Source organism: Schistocerca serialis, chromosome 5 (genome assembly GCF_023864345.2).
Source record: "Schistocerca serialis cubense isolate TAMUIC-IGC-003099 chromosome 5, iqSchSeri2.2, whole genome shotgun sequence".
In the NCBI taxonomy this organism is placed as follows: domain Eukaryota; kingdom Metazoa; phylum Arthropoda; class Insecta; order Orthoptera; family Acrididae; genus Schistocerca; species Schistocerca serialis.
The window spans coordinates 38,419,482-38,439,377 of record NC_064642.1 but is presented as its reverse complement, the minus strand read 5'-3'; the positions used below and the strand labels follow the sequence as shown (position 1 = coordinate 38,439,377).

At 41.7% G+C, this 19,896-nt stretch overlaps 1 protein-coding gene across 1 annotated transcript in view; it reads right to left on the bottom strand.

The window, feature by feature from the left end:
• LOC126481369 (sideroflexin-2) overlaps positions 1-19,896 on the bottom strand; it is a 170,231-nt gene that overhangs the window by 92,731 nt on the left and 57,604 nt on the right. The window contains exon 4 of the mRNA XM_050105079.1: positions 9,434-9,632. Within this exon, the coding sequence (XP_049961036.1) occupies positions 9,434-9,632 (199 nt within the window). The remainder of the gene's footprint in view (positions 1-9,433; positions 9,633-19,896) is intronic.

Below are 19,896 nucleotides of genomic sequence, written 5' to 3'. Positions count from 1 at the left end.
TCCTGTCAACATCCATACCTGTGACCCATATCTGATAACTGGGCAGACTGGAGAATCACATAGTAACAGTTTTGTTTTTCTTGTGAGAAAGCTATTTCTGAAAAGTTGCATATTTGCAAAGTAAGTTCTGTTTCCTGCTTATATTCTTTCCCATATATCTTTCCAATACTGTTATCATTTGTTATTAGGGCTCCCAGGTAGTTAAAAGAGGATACTCCTTTGAATCATTTCCCACTGATGTTTAGGTCTTCAGGGGTTCTTCTGACCTCATATTGTCACATTACCATATATTTTGTTTTGTTTACATTTACTATGAGGCCAATTTTTAAGGCTTCTTTTTCCATTGGCCAGAATGTTTCTTGGAGGGTATTGATATTTCTTCCTATTGTAGCAATGTCATCGGCATATGCACATGTCTGATTAGTTTTCATACATATGGTGCCTCTTTTATTGATTTTATTTACTACACTATGCAGGGCTATATTGAATAGACAATGGAGAGGCTATAACGTTGATTCACACCTTCATTAAAGTCAAAGCTTTCAGTTTTTCTACTAAGGACCTTTACTTTTGCTCTTGTCTCTGTCATTGTCATTCTGATTAGTCTTATTAGTTTAGCACATATACCAAGTTCTTCCAGTACTCTGAGTAGTACTTGCCAGTTTATGCTGTCAAAGGCTTGTTTGCAGTCGACAAATAGGAAATGCAGACTGATATCATATTCATGGAACTTTTCCATCATTTGTCTTATTACAAATATTTGATCAGTTGTTCCTCTGTCTGGTCGAAAGGCGTGCTGATATTCCCCTAGTTTGTCTTCTGCACACTTATGTATCCTCTCGTTTAATATACTTGTGAAGATATTATAAGCTGAGCATAGGAGTGTTATACTTCTATAGTTTTCACATGCTGTTCTGATCCCTTTCTTATATACAGGGATTATTATTCCAGCTTTTCAATTATCTGGCATAGTTTCCGACATTAATGTGTGCAACTCCTTTATTACAGCCTCACCACCAGGTTTTATTGATTCAGGGATTATGCTATCTTCCCCAGGGATTTGATTGTTTTTTTGAATTTTGCACAGCCTGGGAGACCTCTTGTAGTGTTAGCTTTCTTGTCTCATTGGCATCATTGTCTACTTCCAGATCCACTCTTTCCTCCTGTAGAGCTGTCTCTTCATCTTCTAGGCTGGTACTTATTGTACCTTTGAAATATTCTGCCCATCTTCCCACTATCTGTTCTTCCTCCCTTATCATTTTCCCATCTTTATTGGAACATGCCATTATTTTTGGCTGAAATATATTCTTTATTTTGCCTACAGCATGATAGAACTTTCTTATTTCACCCTGATCCTTTAACTCTTCTAGTTCTTGAAATTTCTTCTTAGTCCACTTTCTTTTCTTTCTCTTGCACAGTCTGTCAGCTCTTCTCCTTAATTCTCTAATTGCTCCACATCATTTGTTTTCTCTCTGCAGCGTTTTTGTTCTTGCCCCATTCTTTTCCTCTATTCCTGACCTGCAGTCTTTGACAAACTGTTCCTGGACTCATCTGTTTTTTCTTATGCTTATTATTTCTTCTGCAGCATCTTTAATGGCTTTCTCAATCCTGCTCCACCTTTCATCTACTCCTACTGCAGTCTCTTCAATGCTCAACTTTCTGCTTAGCGTTACTCGGTATTTTTTTACTTCATTAAGGATTTTCAGTTTGTCAGTATTCCATTTCATCTTCTTTCCTGTTCTGTTGCCATTTGTTAGTGACTGATTTTATCACAAAGTGGTCTGAGTAACAGTTTGGTTCTATACAGCTCCATACATCCATAAATGACGAGGGGTGGCATGCAATCACTAAAATATGGTCATTCTGATTGACTTCTCCATTGACTGCAGACTTCCAAGTAGCCAGATGGCTCCTCTTGTGTGGGAAGCTGATATATTTAATAATCATATTATTCCTTGCTGTAAATTGGTGTAGTAAGTCTCCATTCTCGTTGTTTTCTTCATGTAGTGAATATTTTCCAGAAACTCCATATGGATGTTCAGTTCTCCATATTTCTGCATTAAAATCTCCTATTACTAGCATCAAGTGAAATTTAGGTACTGCGTAGCATACTTTTTCCAAATCTTCGTAGTACTATCCTTTAACTTCACCTTCTTTGTCCTCTGTTGGTGCATGTGCATTCACTATGATATTTCCTTCTTAGTGTGAATCTGCAAATCCTTTCATTTATGGGTTTAAATTCTAATAGACTTTTCCTAACTTCCCTAGTTATTATAAACCTTGTTCCAAGTTGGCCTGTTCCTTCTTCTGGTCCACTATATGCCAATGAGTACTCATGTTTATCTATTTTCCTTTCCTTGCCATTCTATTTCCTATTGGTCTACATCATATTTAAATTTTAAAATTTCACTGGCTATTTCTTTCATTTTTCCAGGCTGAAGCACTGTTGTCACATTCCACAATGCTACTGTCAGATCCTTTATCGGTCATGATACATGTTTCCATCCAGTTCCCAATGCTTCTGTTGAATTTCCATAATATACTTATTTTTACAGTCTGGGGTTATTAGCACCATACCAAACCCACAACTTGGAGGATCAGGATTTGTATTAGGGAAGCTGGCTTCACTATGCATCTAGAGCCCTCCCTGACCAATGTTGTGGGACACATTTTGTCTGGCTCCTCAGTAAAGACCAATGTGGCTTGGGTGACCCTGCCAGTAGCTACGCTACTGCCAGTACAGCTCTCGACTTCAAACAAAGAATGCAAACCCTCCCACCTGGCACTGAAGGTGCCTATTATCAAGCGGCGTCCCCTGGGAGGGAAATGTTACAGACAAAAATGTCAGCATTGACAAAAGTCTGATGAAATTTATGGGTAGACTTTCATATGTTTAGTACAGTCCATCAAATAGAGATAAATTTGGCATAAAGATACATGAAGTATCTAGTTCAGAAAATGGATGCAGCCAGAATGCGAAGATATATACTGGAAAGGCCAAAGGGAATGGTAATATGGCTGTCAAATCTACAGTCAATAAAAAGGTTGTCCTCAACATATGATGCAGATCTTTTTACAATGTCAAGAATTTTTTACATGGACAATTGGTAAGGTTCTCTCAACTTGTTTAGGAAATGCTGTTGGAATTGTAAGCCCAACTAATAAAAAGGAAAATAATCTTGACAGAAAAGAAAACAAAATAATATTGACTGAAAAGAAAATCATTCCCTATAAAAAAAGCTAGGTCTGTTGTGATTGCAGACAATGTGGACTACCGTGACTTGAATGTAGGAAATGTAAAAGTGCACTTCATTTGGACAATTCCTTCATGAGGACCCACACACAAATGGACTATCTGTGAATATTTGTTGTACTGTAAGTGGCTGGAATGAATATACTTGTCCATATTTTGTAAATAATCCTGTATGTATGAAAAACTAAAATACATGCTAACAATAATCACAATCATATGGTAAATTTTATTTCAAAAAACTGTAAGCAAATGGGTTAATGTGAGCAGAGTGAACAATGATGAGCAAATAGGTAGCTGCAGCCAGACATCAATCAAGAAGCTTAAAGAGTGATGATATTTTAATTTCATCTGACAGACATCATCATTAGGAAGCGAGCACACATGAAAGTAAGTATTTTAACTCAAACAATATTACACTACAATTTAATCAATTGATTGAATAAACAAGATAAATTTGTATCACTACACACTCTCTTGTAACTTTTATGTTTTACTACACCATCTTACCATATTTACAATAATTTCCTTTTTGCTTTATTCTTTTTGTTCTTGCCTGAACTGACTACCTTCCCGTGTACTCTTTTTTCCAGATGTCCCCCTGTTCACCCTTATTTGCCCAACCCAACATCATCTTTTCAAACCCCCCTTTGTACCTATTTTCCAACTCGTCAGTCTATGCCATTCAGTTTCCCCATCATTCACCATACCATTTCTAATGATTCTCACTATTTCTGTAAGACTCATTTCCAGCCGATGATCTATTATAGTCTGTTCTTCAACAAAGGTAATCAAATCAATAGCTTTAACCATTTTCTGGACACAGGCATACTTTATGTGGTATCACCCCAAGAGATAACCCCCACAAAATAGTGAAAGGAAAAGTGCATTTTTGTTGTTGATGCAGTACAATTTCAGCATCAGGCATGGCATTTTAATTTATTACTGCTTTACTATAAATTCTATTTGCAACACATTTTGCAGACGATATCTACAAACACTGCCGTATGTACCTAAAAAATTATATCAATATAATAGGGGGAAACATTCCACATGGGAAAAATATATCTAAAAACAAAGATGATGTGACTTGCCAAAAGAAAGTGCTGGCAGGTCGATAGACACACAAACAAACACAAACGTACACACAAAATTCAAACTTTTGCAACCAACAGTTGCTTCGTCAGGAAAGAGGGAAGGAGAGGGAAAGACGAAAGGGTTTTAAGGGAGAGGGTAAGGAGTAATTCCAATCCCGGGAGCGGAAAGACTCACCTTAGGGGGAAAAAAGGACGGGTATACACTTGCGCGCGCGCGCACCCACACGCACACACACACACACACACACACACACACACACACACACACACACACACACACACACATATACAGACACTTCATCTTTATCTCTCCCCATATATATATTTTTTTCATTTTCATTTCAGCCTCATGTTACACTTTCCACCATCTAATACCATGTCACCCTCACAACACCCCCACAATGACCCCATTAAGTTTTATTTACATTCCCTCTGCAAACATGCCTTCGCCCTAGCCAGATTACGCTCCCATATTTTATTTTCTCAGGCTTGTCTGACATTTGGCATTACCCCCAAAGGCCTCACACTTAAAGTTCCCATCTCTGGCTGTAACCCTTCTTTCCATCAGTCCCTATACCAGTTCCAAACTGAACAATCCATTGCCCTCACCTACCTAATCCTTCACCTACACATCAACTCAGCCAATGAACACACCCATCAACTCCTATCCTTAATAAAAGTCCTCAATCTTTCCTCTCCCACATCCACGCTGGCTGTTCAGAGCATCTTCCTACAGGCCAACCGCAAATTAGAACAGCATGCCACCCTCCACCTCAAAAAAAAATTATCCAATCTCCTGGTTTCCCACCTCCGGAAAGGCAACTCACTCACCCTTCACAAGCTTTCCAGCAAACCTCAACCTCCTCTCATTGCACACAAACCCAGTCTCTCCCATCTACTCAATCTCCCACTTCCAGCTCCACTCCCTCCAAAACCTCAAAATTCCAATCTATGTAATCTGGAACCACAACACCCCAATTCAGTAGTTAACCTTTCCTCCAAACCTCTCTCCCAATCCGAAACCTCTGTCCTATACAAAGGCCTCACCTTCAGCCCCACTCCCAGATTCAACCAAACAGCCCTCGTCAAAGATTTACTGTCCTACACTCGTACTCTCTGCTGGAAATATCACTTTGCCACAAAGAAAAATGATCCTAATCCTACTCCCAATGATCCAACTCCCTAAGACACTATCCAAATTGAACCCTGCCTGGAACAGTTCCGTCCTCCGTCACAGCGGGACCCACCTCCTCTTCCTCAAAATCACCCTCTCCAAACCTTCCAGGAATTCCTCACTTCCAGCCTACCCTCTCAATCCTTCTTGAAAAACCTTAATCCTACTCCCAACATCATCACTGCTGAAGCCCAGGCTATCCGTGATCCGAAGGCTGACCGATCCATCGTCATTCTTCTGGCGGACAAGGGTTCCACAACCGTGGTACTTGATCGTCGGGAGTATGTGGCTGAGGGACTGCGTCAGCTTGCAGACAACACCACATACAAAGTTTGCCAAGGTAATCCCATTCCTGATGTCCAGGCGGAGCTTCAAGGAATCCTCAGAACCTTAGGCCCCATACAAAACCTTTCACCTGACTCCATCAACCTCCTGACCCCACCAACACCCCGCACCCCTACCTTCTACCTTCTTCCTAAAATTCACAAACCCAATCTCCCGGCCGTCCCATTGTAGCTGGTTACCAAGCCCCCACAGAACGTATCTCTGCCTACGTAGATCAACACCTTCAACCCATTACATGCAGTCTCCTATCCTTCATCAAAGACACCAACCACTTTCTCAAACGCCTGGAATCCTTACCCAATCTATTACCCCCGGAAACCATCCTTGTAACCATTGATGCCACTTCCTTATACACAAATATTCCGCACGTCCAGGGCCTCGCTGCGATGGAGCACTTCCTTTCACGCCTATCACCTGCCACCCTACCTAAAACCTCTTTCCTCATTACCTTAGCCAGCTTCATCCTGACCCACAACTTCTTCACTTTTGAAGGCCAGGCATACCAACAATTAAAGGGAACAGCCATGAATACCAGGATGGCCCCCTCGTACGCCAACCTATTCATGGGTCGCTTAGAGGAAGCCTTCTTGGTTACCCAGGCCTGCCAACCCAAAGTTTGGTACAGATTTATTGATGACATCTTCATGATCTGGACTCACAGTGAAGAAGAACTCCAGAATTTCCTCTCCAACCTCAACTCCTTTGGTTCCATCAGATTCACCTGGTCCTACTCCAAATCCCATGCCACTTTCCTTGACGTTGACCTCCACCTGTCCAATGGCCAGCTTCACACGTCCGTCCACATCAAACCCACCAACAAGCAACAGTACCTCCATTATGACAGCTGCCACCCATTCCACATCAAACGGTCCCTTCCCTACAGCCTAGGTCTTCGTGGCAAACGAATCTGCTCCAGTCCGGAATCCCTGAACCATTACACCAACAACCTGAAAACAGCTTTCGCATCCCGCAACTACCCTCCCGACCTGGTACAGAAGCAAATAACCAGAGCCACTTCCTCATCCCTTCAAACCCAGAACCTCCCACAGAAGAACCCCAAAAGTGCCCCACTTGTGACAGGATACTTTCCGGGACCATATCAGACTCTGAATGTGGCTCTCCAGCAGGGATACGACTTCCTCAAATCATGCCCTGAAATGAGATCCATCCTTCATGAAATCCTCCCCACTTCACCAAGAGTGTCTTTCCGCCGTCCACCTAACCTTCGTTACCTCTTAGTTCATCCCTATGAAATCACCAAACCACCTTCCCTACCCTCTGGCTCCTACCCTTGTAACCGCCCCCGGTGTAAAACCTGTCCCATGCACCCTCCCACCACCATCTACTCCAGTCCTGTAGCCCGGAAGGTGCACACGATCAAAGGCAGAGTCACGTGTGAAAGCACCCACGTGATTTACCAACTGACCTGCCTACACTGTGAAGCTTTCTATGTGGGAATGACCAGCAACAAACTGTCCATTCGCATGAATGGACACAGGCAGACAGTGTTTGTTGGTAATGAGGATCACCCTGTGGCTAAAAATGCCTTGGTCCACGGCCAGCACATCTTGGCACAGTGTTACACCGTCCGGGTTATCTGGATACTTCCCACTAACACCAACCTGTCAGAACTCTGGAGATGGAAACTTGCCCTTCAGTATACCCCCTCTTCTCGTTATCCGCCAGGCCTCAACCTCCGCTAATTTCAAGTTGCCGCCACTCATACCTCATCTGTCTTTCAACAACATCTTTGCCTCTTTACTTCCACCTCGACAGACATCTCTGCCCAAACTCTTTGCCTTTTAAAATGTCTGCTTGTGTCTGTGTATGTGTGGATGGATATGTGTGTGTGTGTGTGTGAGTGTATACCTGTCCTTTTTTCCCCCTAAGGTAAGTCTTTCCGCTCCCGGGATTGGAATGACTTCTTACCCTCTCCCTTAAAACCCACATCCTTTCGTCTTTCCCTCTCCTTCCCTCTTTCCTGACAAAGCAACCGTTGGTTGCGAAAGCTTGAATTTTGTGTGTACGTTTGTGTGTCTATCGACCTGCCAGCGCTTTCTTTTGGTAAGTCACATCATCTTCGTTTTTAGTTATAAAAAATTATATCATTGTACAACTCAAAGTTAAACAGATATGACACCATAAACACTGAGGTATGTGAAAGACTAGCTCATTTTTTTAAAAATGGATCTGTTTTATACATGGGAGTTCTATTCTTTAAAGAATCATGTGTGTTTGTGTGTGTGTTTGGGGGGGGGGGGGGGGGGGTTACTGGGATTTTACAAAAATAGGGAAAGACTTTTCTTTCAAACCTGTGAAAAATTTATACTGTTAATGATGACAGTGCACTCAGACTGAGCAATAATATAGAAGTTTACACAAGTTTCAGTGTTTGCTATAGCCTGTTATAATTTTCATTCTCTTCACACCTGTTCTAATGTACTTTTTACATCCTTGTCAACAAAGCGCACATTTATGAAAAAATTTACATGTGAGGCAGACAGAATGGTGTCAGTAACTAGTAACAGTCAACATTAAAAGACACTGCAACAGCACACATGTCAGCCAATTCCAGATGACACGAATATACAGGGTGTCCAAGGAGGAATGCTAAATATTCAGGGAAATGACAAGAACAATCCTTTGAAGCAAAGGGTCTAGTAAACACGGTGTCAAAAATGCATACCTTAAGAGCTAAGAACATACCTTCATCTTTGATGCGGCAAAACAAATCTCTTTTACTGCAAGCTCTTGATTGCCTTGTTTTGAAAGGTGGTAGTAAGGACCAAAATAAGAAAAATTTCCTGTAAATATGGCTTCTAAAGTGCATATATTAAGAGCTATGAGCACTTGTTCATCTCCACAACTGTGAAATTCATCTCTTGTACTGAATAAATGTTCGTAACACTTTACGTGCACTTTAGAACCCAAAAATCAAACAATAGAAAATCCAGGATGGACAAAATCAAACAATAGAAAATCCAGGATGGAATGTAACAATATTATGTGAAGGAAAGTTGCTACTCACCATAAACTGAGATGCTGAGTCACAGATAGGCACTACAAAAAGACCCTCACAATTAAAACCTCCAGCCATGGGCCTTCGTTAACAATAGATACACATGACTGTGAGAGTCTCTTTGTTGTGCCTATATGCGACCCAGCATCTCCGCTATATGGTGAGCAGCAATTTCCTTCTCATAATACTGTTACATTTTAGAATCCAAGTAAAAGAGACAGTTTTTTCTTGTTTGGTATACACTACCTCCTCCAAAAACATGAAAGGGAAGAGCTTGCAGCAGGAGAGACTTGTTTCACAATACTGAATCTGAAGAAGTGCTCACAGTTCTTAATGAATTCATTTTAGAGCCCATGTTTACAAGACTTTTTTTGCTTCTAATGATTGTTCTCGTCATATCCTTCAATACTGACCATTCCGCCTGTGACACCCTGTATATAATTAGAAATAAGTCACACATAGTGTGACCTGCTACAACATGACTGATAAGTTTGTGACATTAAAACTACAAAAATATTTTTTGGATATATACTGATGCATAGCAATACCTGCAAGAGGGAGCTGGCTCGTTTCTCCCAGAATGTACGGCATCCTACAGCTGTAATCATAGCTGATGCAGTTGCTGACACATAAGCAACCCCTAGCTGTGTTGTTGTCACATCAGAATTTGCATTTCTATTTGTGTAGTTAACAAGAGCATTGAACGACTGGTTCACCCACTGCCAAAATACCACTGCAGTGGATGTCCTGGAGAAGAACAGTGGGGCAGAATTGATTAAAATGTTATTTTAAAATAGATATAATAAAGTTATTACAAAACACAGATTTACATGAACCTAACCAACAATCTACAAAGGAATTAGCCCAAAATATACACAACAATCCAATAAAAATTTAATAAAAGTTTTCAAACAATGGAAACTCCAGGCTGGAATATCCACAATGTAGGAAAAGATAGATTGCTACTTACTGAAAAGATGACACGTTAAGTTGCAGACAGTAACAACTAAAAGAAACTTACAAATAAGCTGTGAACCAGAAAAAGAAAGAGAAACACTCACCATTCATTCACACAAGCAAGCACACCTCAGGCATCTCACAATGTGCCCGCATGATGTGCTTGCTTTTGTGAATAAATGGTGTGTGTTTTCTTTCTTCTTCTGACAAAGGCTGTGGCCAAAAGCTTATGTGTAAATGTCTTTCAATTGTGCCTGTCTGCAACTTAACTTGTTGTCTTTACAGTAAATAGGAATCTACCTTTTCCTGTATTGTTAAGAAAATATATTGCTAGCCAAGCAACAACACATATACAAATGAACAAAACATATCAAATGCAATACTTTTTTAGCCTGTGGATTGTGGAAAAAGTGAGGAAATAACTGGAAAATATGAGATTGCTGGGGGCCCAAGTGGAAAAATTAAGAAATATTAAAAAGAACAAGACAATTGAGAAACAGATAATGAAATTATAGCAACTGATGGCTTTCAAAAAGCTGAGAAGTAAGTGAGGATCTGATAAGTTATATATAAAGGAAGTATGAATGAAACCAAAACTGTGAGCAATATAGTGAGCTAAGAACTGAAGTACTACTGTTACAGGAGGGGAGAGGAGAGGGGTGGCAGCACGTAAGAATCCAGGTTTCCTAAATAATTAAGAAGCAATCATGATTATCACTACTGTGTTGTTGTATAGGGTGAGAGAGAAAGGATGGACGTTTTTAGAACAGATAGTATTCAGGCTCAGGTAGTAGGAGTGGGGAAGGGGGGGAGGGGGGGGGGGGGGGGGAAGGCCGGCGTGATTATGTGTTTGGTAGCTCCCACCATTGTGTTTAGTCGAGGTCATGGAGCTTTTGGCTGTGCAGCACCGCGTGTTTGCTTACGATAGTTTTATGCGTAATAATGAGCCTGTCTGAGACCTTAACTTTGTCTGTGCTGGGGAAAGGTTTGAACTTCGCACCGACGCCTAAGAGTTTGCCAGTCGTTGATGTTATTAGTTCTATCGAACAGGCTGTTTATAAACTACCTTCCGAGGCTGCGGAAGAGGTTAGGAGGGAAGCTTGTCATGTGTTGACTGGGGCCCGTCCACCCAAGTGTAACATTACAGCAGCTGAGGTGGCTACTTTACGTTCACTTAGAATGGATCCTGATATTGTTATTTTACCTGTGGACAAGGGAAACACCACCATTTTGTTGAGCAAGCACGATTACATTCAAAAGATGCAGTGTCTACGTTCTGATTCGGCGTATCGCAAAATCGGTGCTGACCCTACTAGGAGTGTTGAGAGAAAGACAAATAACCTCCTAAAGAAAAGTTTTTTGTCACAGGAGACTATCAAGAGTCTTAATTCTTACTGTGCTCTACCACCTAGATATGGCCTCCGTAAGGTCCATAAAGAGGCTGTCCCGTTGAGGCCTATTGTTTCTAATATTGGTGCTCCAACATATCATGGTGCTAAATATCTTGCTAGTTTGTTGTGCCCACTAGTAGGTAGGTGTGAACACCACATTAAGAACTCTGCAGATTTCTTATGTCGATTACAGGGATTGCATTTGAATGACTCTGATATTTTATTCAGTTTTGATGTGGTTTCTCTTTTCACTCGAGTTCCTCTCTCTGATTCGTTGCAGCTAATTGAGGTTAAGTTTGGTGTCGAGTTAGCATATTTGTTTCGACATGTGCTGACTTCCACTTACTTTTTATTCAATGGTCAGTACTACGAACAGACTGATGGAGTTGCAATGGGAAGCCCGATGTCACCTATTGTGGCGAATTTGTTTAAGGAGGACTTTGAGGAACGTGCATTGGAGTCAGCGACCTTGAAACCTGTGTGTTTTTTCAGATATGTAGACGATACTTTTGTTGTTTGGCCTCATGGTAGTGAGAATTTAAACTGGTTTTTGGAACATCTGAATTCAATCCACCCGAATATTCAGTTCACTATGGAGGTGGAAAAGAATGGATGCCTTCCCTTCCTTGATGTGTTGGTCAAAAGGAAGACTAATGGTACGTTGGGACATTCTGTTTATAGGAAGCCTTCCCACACTGACTTGTATCTGCGAGCTGATAGTTGTCACCATCCAGCTCAGCATGAAGGGGTACTTCGCACCTTGATTCACAGGGCCCACGTTATCTCAGACCCTGAAAGTTTGGCAGCTGAGCTATCACATCTCGAAGTCACCTTTCGTCAGAATGGTTATAGTGAGAGGCAGATCAAATGTGCGTTGCGCCATCAGCCTTCTGTGCAATGGGTGAGTGACGATAGCAACGAAGTGGCACCTAAGCCTACGACCTTTTTGCCTTACGCAGGAAGCATTTCCAACAGGATTGACCATATTTTGCGGAAATATGATGTGAAATGTGTTTTTCGACCACCTTCCAAGATTAAGGCCCTGCTGGCGTCTGTAAAAGATGATCTTGGTTTGCGTAAGGCTGGGGTCTATCGTATTCCTTGCAGTTGTGGCATGTCATATATTGGTCAGACAATCAGGACTGTGGAAGACTGGTGTATTGAACATAAGCGTCACACACGCTTACAACAGCCGAGCAAATCCGCTATTGCAGAACATTGCCTTGACACTGGTCATCCTATGGAATACAAAACACGGAGATTCTGGCTTGCACGTCCAGCTACTGGGATAGTGTTATTAAGGAAGCTGTTGAAATAAGACTATCAAGCAACCTTATTAACAGAGATGGTGGATTTTGTTTAAATGCTGCTCTGTCTCTCATCAAAAAACAGAGGGACAGAATTAGTGCTACCTCACCTGTTGATTAATAGTAATTATCGATATTTCTGATGTTGGTTATCTTTGTTTGTGTTGACACTTGTTCTGTGTGTGGTGTCTTCCTTGTTTCTCCTCTGTGAACCGAGGTTAAATTTGCTTGCGCGTTTCTTCTTCCTTGCATTTGTGCCTTGAGAATGGCAGGGTGTGCTCCTGTCGAAATATCAGCAGTGTTCGACGATGTCACCCAGCAGCAAACCCGTAAGTTATTTGAATGAGTCTGTCATTGCAGTTCAGCACGAGTTTGATCACCATTTCAGTCTTATGAGACATGATAGGGTTCCCACTCATAACACCTTTTTACATTGGGTTGAATCATTTTGTTTATGTGGAACAGTGATGAAAAGAAAACCACCAGGGGCTCCTCACTCAGTACGCACTGCAGAAAATGTTGAAAGAGTTCAGCAAGACATAGTCTGTAATCCTGGTCAATCTGCTAGGAGACATTCTGCTGAACTGCATCTCAGTAATCATTCAGTAAGTTGTATTTTGCATATTGATAAAGGATTCATCCCCTCAAAATGGTCATGGTGCAACAATTGAATCCTGCAGATTATGAACAGCGGCTAAATTTTGCTCAAGATATGGAGGCCATACTTGATCAAAATGACAATATTATGTTTTTTGTAAATGATGAAGCTCATTTTCATTTGAATGGCACGGTAAATTGTCAGAAATGTCGTTATTGGGCCACTGAAAATCCAATGAGAGACCATTATATACTTCCAAAGTGACTATTCAGCCTGCTGTGACAGGTACATATGTTATTGGGCCATACTTTTTCCAAGATGATAACGGGAACACTGTAACCGTAACCTCAGAACATTATAGACAGATGATCACTGAATTCTTCGTAACTTAACTATGAAGAAAATGTATTCCTATCAGGAGAATTTGGTTTGAGCAGGATGGGGCCGCAGCTCATACAGCAGGAATGTCAATGGAAGCTATTTGGACTGTTCTTCATGATCGCGTCATTTCCCTGTTTGGTGACATTAGTTGGCGTCCTCATTCCCCAGGCCTGTCCATGTGCAACAACTTTTTGTGGGGTTCCCACAAGTCATGTGTATATGGGCATAAACCATATACACTTGAAGAACTGAAGGAAGCAGTTCATGTGGAAGTGAGTGAAAGACAACTTCTGAGAGCGGCTTGAGGAATGCATTGCTGAAAATGGCTGCCACCTGTGAGACATTGTTTTCAAGCATTAATTTTGTAAGATGGCAACCTCATTTGAGTATTATTCTGTAACAATTTTGTTTTTTCAACAACCACTGTTTTTGCCTCACCCAATATTTTCACTACAAAAGTGTACTGAGTGTTAATATAAATTTGCAGGGTGCCATCAATAGTCACTACCCATCAGGGTTTCTAATCTTGAAGAATTGCACATCCTTTCATTGGAAACACTGTTCATTTTTACAAAAATATTGTGACTGAATGCCTGTAACTATTGATAGTAGTTTGGTATATGTACACAATTTCTGCCTTCTGAATGCTGGTGTTCATTTTGTTGATGATGTCTGATATCTTCACTTTAGACCATCGCATACCTCTACATCAAACAAGGAAAGACATTGCCATATGGTTTAGAGAGAGATGGTAAGAATTACCAACATTTGTCACTTACAAAAGGCATATAATTTGACCACTTCACTGGTACAGCAAGATGAAACACTCAGACTGTTTATTTACAATCATACAATGATCACTGCTCCCACCATTGGCCTAAGTTTATCAGAGACCATGAAATGGAGCAGAAGTTAAGTAATTGCGGAATTAGAAGCCAAGTTTAACAGATGGATCCAATCATATTGTGGTGAAACAAGGACTGTACAACTGTGAGAGATACAGAGACGAGCAAATGTGCCAGGACTTGCCCCTGTTCACTACTACTAGCATCACATCAACACAAAACACCTATGCTTAACAAACAAAGGACTGAACCATAAACCTAATAGTGAAATTAAAAATTTAAATAATTTTTCCAAACTTTGTCCGTGTATGCTTCAGTATATTAATATTAACAGTGTGGAGTCTCAGAGTGATCAAATGAATATGTTCCACTAAAAATATTATTTTAAGAAAAAAATAAATGATGCTAAATAATGATGGTAGAAAGCTGACAATTGTACAGAGGGTGAAATGTATGTCACAATCAAAAGTTAAAACCCTCAACTTGATAATGGAGCAATATTTTGGTCAAAATCGACAATTCTTTTTTTTTCGAAAAATTGAAGGCGCTAAATATTAGACTCAGAAAGGTGAAAATTCGTATGTAGCCTCAGTTTGATATAAAATCACTAAATACGTAACACAAATAAGTTATCTCTATAGTTTTCAAGTAATTTACTAAAAACTAATGGTTCAAAATGGCTCTGAGCACTATGGGACTTAACTACTGTGGTCATCAGTCCCCTAGAACTTAGAACTACTTAAACCTAACTAACCTAAGGACATCACACACATTCATGCCCGAGGCAGGATTCGAACCTGCGACCGTAGCAGTCGCGCGGTTCCGGACTGCGCGCCTAGAACCGCTAGACCACCGCGGCCGGCACTAAAAACTAAATTTGGAATCAAAACTTCCCTATTCATAATAGATTAAGCATCATTTGTTTTTCTTATAAGAAATTCTAATTACAGCACTTGATTACACTGATGAAATAATACAGCTGTACCATGTTTCAAGACTTTAGTGTAAATAACAATCATTACAAGGAATCTAAAAGACACAGTTCAGATATTATGTTCTATTATTGGTTATGTTCTAAAATCTGTAGCTGGCAAAATTGGAATTTTTTAGTAACTAAAGCAGAGAGAGAGACGCAAAGACAACTCACACACTCACACACACACACACACACACACACACACACACACACACACACACGCACTCACATGACTGGACTGCAGCCTCTGGCAGCTGAAGCCACACTGTGAGCAGCAGTGCATGATGGGAGAGGCAACTGGGTGGGAGTATGGCGGAGGCTGGGGAAGGAAGGGAGAGGGATAGCAGGGTGGGGTGGGGGACAATGAAGTGCTGCTGGAGAGCGCAAAGGACCCGGTGGAGAGACGGTAGGACAGCAGCTGGGATGTTAGACAGAAGACAGGGAAGGAGGGGAGGGGGGGTTGCAGAAAAAGAGAGTAGTAAAAGACAGAGTGTGTTGGTGGAATGAGGGCTGTATGCTAGAATGGGAACAAGGAAGAGGCTGGATGGGTGAGAAAAATGACTAATGAAGGTTGAGGCCAGGAGGGTTATGGGAATGTAGGATATATTGCACAGAAAGTTCCCACCAGTGCAGTTCAGAAAAGATGGTACTGGTGGGAAGGATCCATATGGCACAGGCTGTGCTCAGCAACACAGTAGTCCACTTGTTTCTTGGCCACAGTTTGCCATTCATACGGACAGGCAGCTTGTTGGTTGTCATGACCACATAGAATGCAGCACAGTGTTTGCAGCTTAGCTTGTAGATTACATGAATGGTTTCACAAGTACCTCTGCCTTTGATGGGATAGGTGATGTTTCTGAGTGGAATGGAGCAGATGGTCGTGGGAGGATGTATGGGACAGGTCTTGCATCTAGGTCTATTAGAGGGATATGAGCTATGAGGCAAGGGGTTGGGAGCAGGGGTTGTGTAGGGATGAATGAGTATATTGTGTAAGTTCACTGGATAGTGCAATACCACTGTGGGAGGGTGGGAAGGATAGTGGGTAGGACATTTCTCATTTCAGGGCATGACGAGAGGTAGTCGAAATCCTGGCAGAGAATATAATTCAGTTGCTCCAGTCCTGGGTGGTATTGAGTTACAAGGGGAATGCTCCTCTGTGCCCGGACAGTGAGATTTTGGGAGACTGTGAGAGACTAGAAAGATAAGGCAAGGGAGATTTGTTTTTGTACAGGGTTTGGAAAATAATTATGGTCTGTGATGGCCCCTGTGAGACCCTCAGTATATATTGAGAGGGACCACTCATCACTGCAGATGCGACAACCTCTGGTGGCTAGGGTGTATGGAAGGGACTTCTCAGTATGGAATGGGTGGCAGCTGTCGAAGTGGAGGTATTGTATATGGTTAGTAGGCTTGATATGGATGGAGGTACTAATGTAGCCATCTTTGAGATGGAGGTCAACATCTAGGAAAGTGGTTTGTTGGGTTGAGTAGGACCAGGTGAGGTTAATGGGGGAGAAGCTGTTGGGGTTCTGAAGGAATGAGGGTAGAGTGTCCTCGGTATCTGCAACTCAACACTCCTTTCAGAGTATGCTGATGCAATAGTTCCCTACTTAACAATCATTTACAACCACTCACTCGACAAAAGATCTGTACCCAAAGACTGAAAAGTTGCACAAGTCACAACAATATTCAAGAAAGGTAGTAGGAGCTATCCACTAAATTACAGGCCCATAACATAAATGTCAATATGCAGCAGGATTTTGGAGCACATATCGTGTTCGAACATTATGAATTACCTTGAAGAGATCGGTCTATTGACAGATAGTCAACAAGGATTTAGAAAACACCGTTCTTGTGAAGGACAACTAGTTCTTTACACACGCAAAGTGTTGAGTGCTACTGACAAGAGATTTCAAACTGATTCTGTATTTCAAGATTTCCAGGCGGTTTTTGACAGTGTAACACACAAGCAACTTGTAAAAAAATGGCATGTTTATGGAATATCATCTCAATTATGTGACTGGATTCACGATTTCCTGTCAGAGAGGTTATAGTCTGTAGTAATTGATGGAAAGGTTCTGCTGCTAGGTAGTTTTCATGGTAGAGGTGTGGGCCAGCAGTTGCAGGAAGTGCTGGGGAGTGAGTACCAGGTCACCAGCAGTGTGAAGCCTAGTGCAGGGTTGGCTCATGTTATGTAGGAATTTTATGAAGGAAGACCAGGTAGTGATAGTGGGTGGAGTAGGGAACAGTCTTGATAGGGAAGGGGAATATGATGTAGGTGGTGACCTGGTAAAGGTAACTACTCAGACTGGCGGCAATAATGTGCATTTCAAGCAACTGTTTCAGTGTCATGATTGGCCTCATCTTAAAGTGGCTATTAGGTGTGTTAACATGGGGCTGGAGAAGGCACTGATGGCAGAGGACATGGGTCACATTTCAGTAGTGCCAGTTAGGTCTATCAGTAGATCGGGTTTCACTAGGCATGGCCTGCACCTCAATAGGTATGGAAAGGGAAGGCAGGCAAAGCTTACAGGTGACAGTGTAGTGAGTGGAGGTGGGATCACTCATGGAAAAATTCCTGTAGTACTTGGTATTAGAATTGCACCTTTTTTTAGATTGAAGTCAGCTGATAGGTACATCCTCTTAAAGGAAGACCATCTAACTAAGGGCTCACCTTCAGAGGATGTCATGTTTCCAAGCAGAGAAGGCATTAGCATATTTCATCAAAATATAAGAGGTATCAGAGATAAACTTAGTGAACTGCTTATAGGTGTTGACTATGAAATTATTGGCATATGGGATCACCACTTAAATATACTATAGGCCATGAAAATTGCTACACCACGAAGATGACGTGCTACAGATGCAAAATTTAACCGACAGGAAGAAGATCCTGTGATATGCAAATGATTAGCTTTTCAGAGCATTCACATGAGGTTGGCACTGGTGGCAACACCTACAATGTGCTGACATGAGGAAAGTTTCCAACCGATTTCTCATACACAAACAGCAGTTGACCGTCGTTGCTTGGTGAAATGTTGTTGTGATGCCTCGTGTAAGGAGGAGAAATGCGTACCATCACGTTTCCGACTTTGATAAAGGTCGGATTGTAGCCTATCGCGATTGCGGTTTATCATATCGCGACATTGCTGCTCGCGTTGGTCGAGATCCAATGACTGTTAGCAGAATATGGAATCGGTGGGTTCAAGAGGGTAATACGGAATTCCGTGCTGGTTCCCAACGGCCTCGTATCACTATCACTCGAGATGACAGGCATCTTATCCGCATAGCTGTAATGGATTGTGCAGCCACGTCTCAATCCCTGAGTCAACAGATGGGGATGTTTGCAAGACAACAACCGTCTGCTCATCTGCACAAACAGTTCGACGACATTTGCAGTAGCATGGACTATCAGCTCAGACACCATCACTGTGGTTACCCTTGACGCTGCATCACGGACAGGAGGACCTGCAATGGTGTACTCAATGACGAACCTGGGTGCACAAATTGCAAAACGTCATTTTTTCAGATGAATCCAGGTTCTGTTTACAGCATCATGATGGTCACATCCGTGTTTCGTGACATCGTGATGAACGCACATTGGAAGCGTGTATTTGCCATCGTCATACTGGCGTATCACTCAGCATGATGGTATGGGGTGCCATTGGTTACACGTCTCAGTCACCTCTTGTTCACATTGACGGCACTTTGAACAGTGGACGTAACATTTCAAATGTGTTACGACCTGTGGCTCTACCCTTCATTTGATCCCTGCGAATCCTTACATTTCAGCAGGATAATGCACGAACGCATGTTGCAGGTCCTGTACGGGCCTTTCTGGATACAGAAAATGTTTGACTGCTGCCCTGGCCAGCACATTCTCCAGATCTCTCACCAATTGAAAATGTCTGGTCAATGGTGGCCGAGCAACTGGCTCGTCACAATACGCCAGTCACTACTCTTGATGAACTGCGGTACCATGTTGGAGCTGCATGGGCAGCTGTACCTGTACACGCCATCCAAGCTCTGCTTGACTCAATGCCCAGACGTATCAAGGTAGTTATTACAACCAGAGGTGGTAGTTGTGCATACTGATTTCTCAGGATCTATGCACCCAAATTGTGTGAAAATGTAATCACATGTCAGTTCTAGTATAATATATTTGTCCAATGAATACCCATTTATCATCTGCATTTCTTCTTGGTGTAGCAATTTTAATGGCCAGTAGTGTAATTTGACAATTCAGAGGCTTCCTTTACCAGGATATAGATTAACTGGCTGTTTTTCAAGGAGTTCCTTGTGGAGTAGGGGAGCAGCCGTGTACGTAAAAAACAGTATTCCATTTGAGGTCATAGACATATCATGGCACTGCACTGAACAGGTATTTGAATGTTGTGCAGGGGCAGTTGAACTTAGTAGAACTAAACTTCTAATTATTGTTCTTTATAGGTCTCCTAACTCTGACTTCAGAGCATTTCTGCTCATGCTAGAGAGGGTTCTTGATTTACTTTATAGGAAGCACCAGAAATGTGTTATATGTGGTGACTTCAATATAA